Below are 10,614 nucleotides of genomic sequence, written 5' to 3' on the forward strand. Positions count from 1 at the left end.
CAACCTGGACAGACTAAAAACAGAAAAAATACCAACCAAAAAAAAAAACTTGACTTGACTTCAAAGGACCAAAAGGAAAAACATTAAGTGCTGTTCAGCTGTAATTTAATTGCAAAGAAAAGGAATGATTAAAGTTACAGCCAGCTCGGAGAGCATTCTTTCTGCTTTTGTGTGTTTCTCTCTTTCACTGCAAATGATTATTACTAAACTTGGCTGAAAGATCAAGGGAAGCATTAGGCAAACAGATATTTTATTAATATTTATTAAATTGGCTGATTCCTATCCCCAATATTAAAATTCACTGGCAGGGACCTTTCACTACTTTTCTTAGAATGATTGGTTACATCTGTATATAGTTAACAAAATAAAAATGCTCTTTAGACTTCAAGTTTAGCTTCTGTCCAGGGTTTACACCTGAAGGTATTAACAACTGCTTGGTACCTAGTCCTGCATAAACCTGGAGGAGACAGCATCTACATGGAATTCACTCATATTTCGTATCATAATATAGTTTGTTCCCATGTCCAACAAGAGAATGTGTGCACATGTCCATGGGTGTGTACCTTCAAGAGTTAGTGTGTGGAAGCAGGGAGGCTGTAGAATGAGTTGGGCAGGCTAGAAGAGTAGGCAAAGAAGTGGCAGATGGAAAACAATGTGGGAAAGAGTAGGGTTATGCACTTTGGGAGGAAGAGTGAAGGCATAAGACAGGTTTCTAAATGGGACAAGGGTTTGGAAATCTGAAGGACAAAGGGACTTGGGAGTTCTAATTCAGGATTCTCTTAAGGTCAACATATAAGTTCAGTTGGCAGTTAGGTATGTAAATTCAATGTTAGCATTCATTTCAACAGGGCTAGAATACAAGGGCAGGGATACACTGCTGAGGCTGTACAAGGCTCTGGTCAGACCATATTTGGAATATTGTGAGCAGTTTTGGGCCCAGTATCTAAGGATGCATATGCTGGCCTTGAAGAGGGTATGCAGGAGGTTCACAAGAACGGTCCCAGGCTCGAAGGAACAGTTGAGGACTCTGGGTCTGTACTCAAGGGAGTCTCCCTGAAGCTTACAGAATACTGAGAGACTTGGATAGAAGATATTTCCACTAGTAGGAGAGATTAGGACACTAGGGCAGAGCCTTGGAGTGAAGGGATGACCCTTTAGAACGGAGATGAGGAATTTCTTCAGACAGAAGATGGTGAATCTGTGGAATTCTGCCACAGAGGGCTGTGAAAGCCAGGTCATTGAATGTATTTAAAAGAGAGATAGAGATGTCCTTAATTGGTAAGGGGCTCAAGGTTACAAAGAGTATGCCGGAGAATGGGGTTGAGAAACATTTCAGCTATGAATGAGTAGCGGAACAGATTCAATGGACCGAATGGCCTAATTTTGCTCCTCTGTGTTATGGTCTTGCTATAAAATAAAATTAGACATTGAGTCATACATATGGCAAACGTTAAGACTGATGACCAAAAGTTTGGTCATTGACACCTGAATGTAGAAGAGAGCCGGAAGGGTTTAGAGGGGGGAATTCCAGAGCTTGGGGCCCAAGCAGCAGAAAACATGGCCGCTAGTGATGGAACAAGAAGAAATAGAACGCACAAGAGGCCAAAGGTGGAGGATAACAGATCTTGGAATGTTATTGGGCTGTAGGCTGTTACAGAGATTGGAGGTGGTAGTGGGGAGGTGGAGGCCTTGAAGGGATTTGATAAAATGGATGAGATTTTAACAAAAGTATATTTTAGGCATTGCTATACCAGGTGCCAATGTGGGTCAGCCTGCACGGGATAGGTGACTGGAACTAAATTCCTAGAAAGGACATAAATTGGAGGGCCAACTACAGAAATTCACTAACGATTCAGAGACACCACCTTCCAAACGCACCATTTAGAAGGACAAGGGCAGCAGATATATGGGAACACCATTGCCCGGCAATTTCCACAAGTCACTGTCGTTGGGTCAAAATCCTGGAATTCCCTCCCTAATGGCTTTGATTGTCAACCCAGAGAAGATGCACTGCAGTGGTTCAAGAAAGCAGCTCAACACCACCTTCTCAAGAGCAACAAATGCTGGCCCAGCCAGTGACTCCCATATCCCACAAGGGAATAGTAAGAGTGCAGGAAGACTCCCGGAGGTGGCGGAACAACCATGTACTGTGACTGAAACTTGAACAATGGCCTTTCTCCTCATTCAAAGGCAGGAGCACAGAGGCCACCAATCACTATGATATTGGTATCAGTACAATCTGGAACCTTCGGGGTCACATTGCCTGGCACGGTGTCACATGATTCAGGTTCACAGTGATTCATGAGGAAGTGCGAATGTTTCAGAACATCCAGTGAGATAGGAATGACCTGGTGCACAAGGCTCAGGAACTATTAGTCTAACACTGGCTTAAAGTGCCAGACCCAATTATCAAATCTCTGCTGAGTTAATGGACTACAAGGCAGCACTTAAGGGTTAAGAATGGGGTAGTGAGGTGGCTAAAAAAAGGGGAAATTAGCCAGAGATAATTAGCCAAAGATAACTTTCTGCAGGAAGGTGTGGGTGAGGACAGGATTGGAATTGCAAGTGATGTCCTCATGGTCATATGGTGTGCAAAGATTATTCTGTTCCAAACCAATGCTTTGGGAGTTTGGGCAAGATTACTAGGGGCTCACTGGCTCCTACATTGTAGCACAAGGTTCATTTTGACTTTGCAAATGTGGTTCTATTTTGCTGAAGAGCACCGTCTGGCGCCTGGTAAATTATCAATAATTAATTTACATGTGGAAAAAATAGTGCCATCAACTGATCTTTCGCAACTTAGTGTTCCAGGTTAGAAGCACAAATCCTGCCAACAACAGACTTGCATAGGGACTGGGAGGCAGCTGTCCTTATACAGTTGTACAGAGTGAATGTTCACCACAATCTTCCTCCCCACACATTCCTGTTGGAGCAGAGCGTGCTTACACCTCTGTCAGCCTGGGCCTTAAAACCACATAACACACAAAACAAACACGGCAAGATAATCTCCTCACTTACATTTCAGGGCACGATAAAGAATTGGTCAGCCACAGTTATCGTGCAGTTAGATACCATAATGCCAAAGTCTCCAGATTAGCCACAAAGCTAGTATCAATAAACAAAAAAAAAAGTAACAACATGCATATTCTCATGGATGGACTCTGCTCCACAAACAGGCACCCAGACCCCAGCCACACCACATCGTACACTCCGACTTTTATCACCCCTATTGGCAGTTTTATCTTCAGCTAATGAGGCTCCAAACTCAAATTTCCTCCATAAACCTCCCTGTGTCCACCTTTAAGGCACCAGATCTTTCACTAAGCTTCAGTCCTAACCTCTCTTGTGGAGCCCAGTGCCAGATTTTGTTGGACAACATTCCTGAAGCACCTAGAGACATTAAAGGCACCAGGTAAATGCAGATGGTGAATCCAAACCATCAGATGGCTGATGAAGAAGAGTCATCTAGACTCAAAATGTTTGCTTGCTCTCTTTTCATGGATGCTGCCTGACTCGCTGGGTATCCAGCATTTTTTGTTTTCAAACCATGCTCATGCTGCTCAAGTAATGCAAGAAAGAGGCAGAGAGCACGTTCATCTTTTTCACCCTTCTCTCCTGCTGTGCCAACTCAACCCTGATCGATGATTTCTTCTGGTAATCTTGTTGGACACTAGATTTCAATGCAGACTTGAAGCATGAAGCCAGGTGCAATGTTGACCTGACGTAATGCCAGAGGCCTGTTTCACATCCTCCAACAGGTGCCAACTAGGACTGGAAGGTGGCACCTTAGTTGAATTTATATTCCACCAACTTTGCCCAGGGGGCAGCACTTGTCCAACTCAGATCATTGAATGAACCACAGACTGAGAAATTGAGCCCTGGACCTTTGTTCTCACAAGTTAGTGCCACGCCACCTTTGACCAACTGAACCACTACAGATCAAATCGTATTTAGAGATATAATCCAAATTTCCAACCCATTCCCCCCCCCAAAAAAAAAACTAGTTCTAAATGTTGCTAGCAAATTCAGAACCAACATCATATTAACACATGCCATCTCATGGTTGTTTTCAGCCTACTTAGTCACTGAGAAATGAAAAGCTAGTGTCCTTTAGGGAAAGAAATCTGTCTCCTTAACTGGTCTGGCTCACATGTGATTCCAAACCCAAACCTACATGCTTGACATTTAACTAACCAACAAAGCCCACATCCCCTGAACCAATAAAGTAAAGAAGTGGAATGTTTTCAACTGGTTACATCACCATTTATGAAACTGCAAACACCAAAGGGGTCCATCAATGCCAATCTTGCCAGTCTACAGTCTCAGTCCATCAAGGTAGAGGTGCTCCCTCCCCTAACTAGCTGGGAGGTTAAGGGGGCATGTGAGAGTTAGTTTGTTTACTTTGTAGCGTGCCTGACTTGACCCCACTCTCCTATTGATAGCTTTCATGAAAGGGTCGTGAATACAAACAGAAAATCCTGTACTGTACTCACATGGTCATTTGTCAGGCAGAAACCCCTCCTGGGATTTCACATCAAAAAAAGTCTTTTAGTGACAACTTTACAAGATCAAGTCAACTAAAGCAGACAACCACTTTGCTACCATTTCTGTCGTCAGACTTACCCAAGGGGGCATAATGTACAATCTCTCTTACTTGGCAATGATCAAGAAATAAAAAGGGTCAATGAAAACAGGGGACGAGGGAAACATGTTACAACAGCATGTCCCAGCCCTCACTCTCAACCAGAAGAGGATAACAAAGCATTCCCGATCCACAAAATTACCAACTCTTGATAATACCACCTTCCAAACCAAGACAACCCCAAGTTGGGAGTCCAAGTACAAAACAATGTGGTTCTGAAGTAAAGCTATTGGTCTGAAACATGGGACTCCACTTTCCTCTCCATTGATACTGCCTGACCTGCTGTATATTTCCAAAAGTTCTGTTTCTCTGAAATCAACACAACCTCAAAAAGTCCAGGTGGGATTCAAGGTGGCATCAGCACAGATTTAACACAATAATGGTCACTATTCCATAGTATACTTGCTATATGGATAATAAACCCAACATTATAGAAAATTCCCTTGAATCTTTTCCAGAAGGATGGATCATCTTGAAGCATTTTAAAGAGAGAGCACTATTCGTTGTGACTACTGTGATGTCTATCATTCCTAACAAAATGAAGCTCCTGAACACTCATTGATTTAATCAATCTCACTTCCTTCACGTTTACACACTTGAAACATGCTCAAAAAGCTTACCTGAGAAATCTCCAGGTGTGATATTTGGGGAGTTGGTGGCTTCTGTTTCAGTGCAGGATGCCGTGCATTCTGGAGAATGGTAAAAGAGGACAGTAAGGATGCAGGAATTGCAAACGCAGTGCATTCTACACTACTGCACAGGGTGAATTTCACAATGCACTTCCCAAACATTGTACACAATGGCTGTAAGACAATGGAAAACAGCTAAATCACACACATTACCCCATTTCTCAGGCATGCTATGATTACACAGGGAAGCGAGGTGTTGTATTGGATGTGTTTTACAATGCTGTGGGGCAAGAACATCACACGCCACAAATAAAGTTTATAACATTTCAGAGCAAAGTTCATGGGTGTTTAGAATAAATGGAAACCAGGAGGAACTACAGGAACAAAAAAAAAATCTACAAACTTCCATTCTCCAAAACATCAAAAGTTACACCAAAGCTCCAGCTCTCAACAAGCGAATATATATAATCTTCCTCAACCCTAGCTCATTAGCACTGGTATAAAACCGCATGGCAAACGTCTTTATAATCTTACACTGCTTTCCCCCACATTCTTTTTTTAAAAAAGTAAATTTTAATCAAGAGTTTTTTTTTCCCCCCATGAATGCCACAGGAAAACTGTGCGATTAATAGGATTTAAATAGTGGAAGAGTTTAACCCAGGACAAACTGAAGCTTGCCTCATGACTGATCCTTTGCAACCCCAGCACCACACACTCCCAACCACAGCGTGACTCACTGAAGCTCTGCAGTGTTTGGCAGGCAAACACACAAAATAGCAGCAAAATTCACAAGCCTTCCTGAAGACTACAGGTTTACACTCGGTGGGCTAAATACAAAACTGAACAGGATAAGGTGCAGTTACTGTAGTCAAACACAATTAAAAATCCCTGCAAGCTGGATTAGTTCTGTTTTAACAAAGCTCTTACTTTGAAACACAGAAAAGTTTGGAGATATTTTCCCCTCCTCCCCCACATTGTCCCTCCTGAAGCCCAGTCCCTTAGTTTTCAGGTTACCTTGGATGATCCATTCCTAATCACAAATAAAATATTTTTAACATGCTTAATCAGAGCATGGATTGTCTATCTCTTGCACACAAAAATGACAAGCTTTTGCTGAATTCACAGCAATCTGTTACCTGTGGCACATGTTTATTACAATGCTCTGGTCTAGCCACCATTCCCTCAAACTAATACCAACATTTTTTTTAAAAAAGTCGTAATTTTAGACATATTTAAGAACTTACCCAGTGGCTTTTCCTCATCACTTGTAGAGAATCTCGAGTAAGGAGGAGGTGGAGAGTCTGAAAATGATGACATGGGAGTTAAAAACAGAAAGAAAAAGTGGAGAACGAGAGAAAAAAATCCTTTCTCTGTCTTGGGAAAGGTTTAAGTGTAAGGAGAGTGAGCTTGCAGTAATTGCCTGGATGTTCAATCGTCAGATGAGTGAGAGAGCCAGGCTGGCGCCAGACATATGCAAACTACATATTATTACCACTCCTTCACCTAAATAGCTTTCGAACTTCTTAGGAAAAAGGAGGAAAAAAAACACGAGCTGAAATCGATCTCATTTCAAAGGGATAATTCCAGACCTCAATCTCCTCCCACTAGAGGAGGAGAGAGAGAAAAAAAAACTTGAGATTAAAATCGCATTCGCTGGAATCTAGTCCGGTCTGTACAATTAAGAAAACTTTAAACCTTTTCTTAAAGAAAAATTACTACACGAGATTACTACAACTTCCTTAAAAAAAGGGAAGCGTTTGCCTTTGTTACAATAGTAAAAGGGAGCCTGAAATTGACTCGCTCAGTCTGCAAGAGCGAAGGAAACATACAGCTAGGTTTTGTTAGTGCTAACAAAACGTTACAATTGGTTAGATTAAAGCAGTTTTCCATATTTAAAAAAAGATTTCTTTGTGGGTTGGAGGCCAATTAGGGAGGAAACTGCAACTGGTAGCGGTCACATTTTAAATACTTTTTAACATTGTTTTCCTTAAAAAAATACACGAAGGACATATACAGGTGAAAGCCAGAATTTGCATCAGTGACATTAATATGAACGTTATCATGTCACGCATTAGTGATCCTCAGCTATTTTCAAAATGCAATTGGACTCAGACAAGGCATGGGGCCTGTTTTATGTTTGTCTTTAAAGCAATAGTGGTACCCCCCCCCCTTTAAATCAGGGCCTCTAAACAAGTTTAAACAGCATTCAAAGTAAACACATTGAATTCACAATTCTCTGCATTAACTGTTCCCCCATCTCCTTTGTATTATTAAATTCTCAATCTGGCCAAACTGTTTCCCTTGGATTATAAACGGCGCTTAAATTATTTATTAATGATCATTAGAAAGGTGCTTCCCCCAAGTTCAGGAGTCTCACCATTAGAAGTAAGTAACCGAGTTAGAAGAGTTCAGTTGGCTAATTGCTATAATGTGGTGCTGAATGATCACAAGGTTGGGGGCGCAATCCTGCATTGGTTATTCCATGATGACCACCTCTTCATCTTTCTCACTTGCCCCGTACTTAGGGAGTGGTGTTCGCCTACCCCCAGATATATGAACAGTTGTTTCTCTCTGTAAGGGAGAAAAGATGACTTTGGTTCCCTGTGATGAGTAATCTCACTCAGTGTTAAGATTGAGCCCTCCACTATCACCTGCTGAAGGAGCGTCGCTTCCAAGTAAACCTGTTGGACTATAACCTGGTGTTGCGTGATGTTTCATTCAGAGTAGCCTGAACTCAGATCTATCTATGACCCCGCCCCCCCCCCCATGCACTCCCCAAGAACTTGCAAAACCCACTGAAAGCTGAAAATGTGTTGCTGGAAAAGCGCAGCAGGTCAGGCAGCATCCAAGGGGCAGGAGAGTCGACGTTACGGGCATGAGCCCTTCTTCAGGACTCGCTACCACAGCCACATCTCCTTCCTCAGCACCTGCCTACGGAACCGACAAAAAAAAACTCTACAAAGAAAACCCACTGAAAGCCAGGGTGTGAAATCTAAATCACTAACTGTAGATAGAACAATGATGAGAAATGAAATCCAATCCCACTTACCTCTCCATGAATACAGGACAAGTGAATTAAAATGTAACACTTTTTTTTAAAAAAAAAGCAAATTTAAATCCAAGACTCACTAGAAATTCAAGTTTTATCTAAGAAATTGGACATGGCAAAAGAGGGGTACCCAGAGCGGAATCCTCCTTTTGATGTTTAACGTATAAAAGGGTTCAAATCTCCGGTCTTTCCCTTAAACCGTTAGCCACTCACCAAGTGATACACATTGTACACTCACATCTCGATCGCCTTGTTCGCTCGTGATTCTGACACGGAATAAACAGACAATTTGGAATGCCTAGAACATGTATTTTTGTTTGAGACAAAGTGTCCATAATTTCATAGTTTCAGCGTGAACATTGCTCACCCGGAGTAAGGGGAGAAAAATCACAAGGCACACATCAAATACTATGGAAGTCACAAACTCCCATTTTATTTCAGAACTGATTTTGCCCCGTCTGTAAGTGACTACCTTTTCCTCCTGTCTGCCCCTCCCCGCCCTAGGCCAAGAACTCCCAATCTCACCTGTTCCAAAGCCCTGCCATTGTTGGAGCTGTATTTACTACAACAGCATTCTACTTTATGAATGACTGAAACAGGCATTCCGCATTCACATGACTGAAATGTTACATCCACTCCACGTGAATGACTGAAATGAATGAATCCGCCTGGGCCCCCAAAGTGACAACAATTTCTGTCCTTCAAGTGTTTGAAATCGACATTACGTATGTCTGCATTTTTTTTTCCAAGATAGTGTATTACAAACACATTCCAAACTCCGTTTGTACCTTGAGAGACTGGGTTTTGCAATGATACCAACAAATTATGGGATCTCATTTGAACTAATATTTTTAAAAATAGATTTCACACGAGTTTTTTTATTGGGGGGGGTGAGGGTGGTTCTAAATGCGTTCACTTATGTCACACACTGAAGCATTCAATCGTTTTCAAAATGTGGCATCTTATAATGAAGGTAATCCACATCTCACGTGCCTCTTTGCAAAGTCTGGAGAGAAGCAGCCGTGTACAAAGGTGAAACCTTTCACAAGGAACAGGAGTTTATACCTGGTTAAAAGCGCTAACTGCGGGCCTCAGGTGAGAATTGGGAGTTCTCATCTTCTCTCCGATCACCCACAATCCCAGCCCATCATCACCCCCTTCCATCTTCAATGAGAAAAAGTTTGAATGCATAAAAAGCGATGCACGCCTCAAGATTTTGTTTAAGCTGCATGTGTGGGGATTAGAGTGGTGCTGGAAAAGCACAGCACATCCGAGGAGCAGGATGCTGCCTGACCTGCTGTGCTTTTCCAGCACCACTCTAATCTAGACTCTGGTTTCCAGCATCTGCAATCCTCACTTTTGCCTGGAATGTGTGAGCATCTGAGAGATAAGGGAGAGAGAGAGAGAGAGGGCTCACCTGGTCCACAGAGTCTGCTGAAATGATAAGGGTTGCAGCAGACGGTGGAACTGTCTGTGTTCCTGGCGAATCCCTCGCAGGAGTACAGTCGCTTGAGTTCAAAAAGATGCTTGAGGTCAGGCCAGCGGAAGAGTCGACAGAGTAAGACTTGAGGGGCCAGTGTCTGCTTTCCGAGCCTCAGCTCGCTCTTGGCCATGGGCACACAGGCGGTGTGTAAAGCACCGCTGCTCTGCACCGCTTGGCTCAGCACCTCCAGCGGCTTCTCCTTCAGCCTCTTCAGCAGCGAGTGAGTGACCGACTTCAGCTCGTTTAGCGATCCGGCCAGGTCACTCCAATCGTCCGCCTCCTGCCCATTTCCTCCCGTTACCCGGCTCTGCCAAAGTCGCCGCACAAGGCCCGACCGTTTAGACCTGAACATACGACGGTTATAGACGGAGTGGCCGGGGAGGGAGGACAAGCTGAAACGCTGCAGCTTGGCAATGCCAGTCTGTCTCTGCCGCTGCCCTCCTTGTCCTGGGCTGGGTGGATGGGAGGGGTTGGGGGCGGGGGGGGGGGGGGGGAAGGGGAGGGGAGGGGGGTCAGGGGAAAAGGGAAGGGAAGGGGTGGGGGGGGGGGATTTGTTTTTACAAAGGGAGCAGATCACACTGCATCAAGCTGAGAGCAAAGCCATGCGTGAGCACAGCCAGCTCCAGGACACAGATCACAGCTCCACTGTAATCCAAGCTGCAACATTCGGCTGGGGGGGGGGGGGAGGGAAGTGTGTGCAAGAGGACAGGGGGTGTTTGGGGGTGGGGGCAGAGAGAGAGAGAGAGATGCGGAATCAGTTAACTAATTCAGAAAGAAGGGGAAAAATGAAATGTTGCACACAAAAAAAAGC

At 43.6% G+C, this 10,614-nt stretch overlaps 1 protein-coding gene across 1 annotated transcript in view; it reads right to left on the bottom strand.

Moving 5' to 3' along the window:
- smad6b (SMAD family member 6b) overlaps window positions 1-10,271 on the bottom strand; it is a 58,835-nt gene extending 48,564 nt beyond the window's left edge. The window contains exons 1-3 of the mRNA XM_072565285.1: window positions 9,738-10,271; window positions 6,516-6,572; window positions 5,263-5,331 (exon numbers count right to left, since the gene is read on the bottom strand). Of these exons, the coding sequence (XP_072421386.1) occupies window positions 5,263-5,331; window positions 6,516-6,572; window positions 9,738-10,155 (544 nt within the window). The 5' untranslated portion in view covers window positions 10,156-10,271. The remainder of the gene's footprint in view (window positions 1-5,262; window positions 5,332-6,515; window positions 6,573-9,737) is intronic.
- Between the last annotated feature and the right edge of the window lie 343 nt (window positions 10,272-10,614).

The sequence above is a fragment of the Chiloscyllium punctatum genome, chromosome 48 (genome assembly GCF_047496795.1).
Source record: "Chiloscyllium punctatum isolate Juve2018m chromosome 48, sChiPun1.3, whole genome shotgun sequence".
NCBI lineage: Eukaryota > Metazoa > Chordata > Chondrichthyes > Orectolobiformes > Hemiscylliidae > Chiloscyllium > Chiloscyllium punctatum.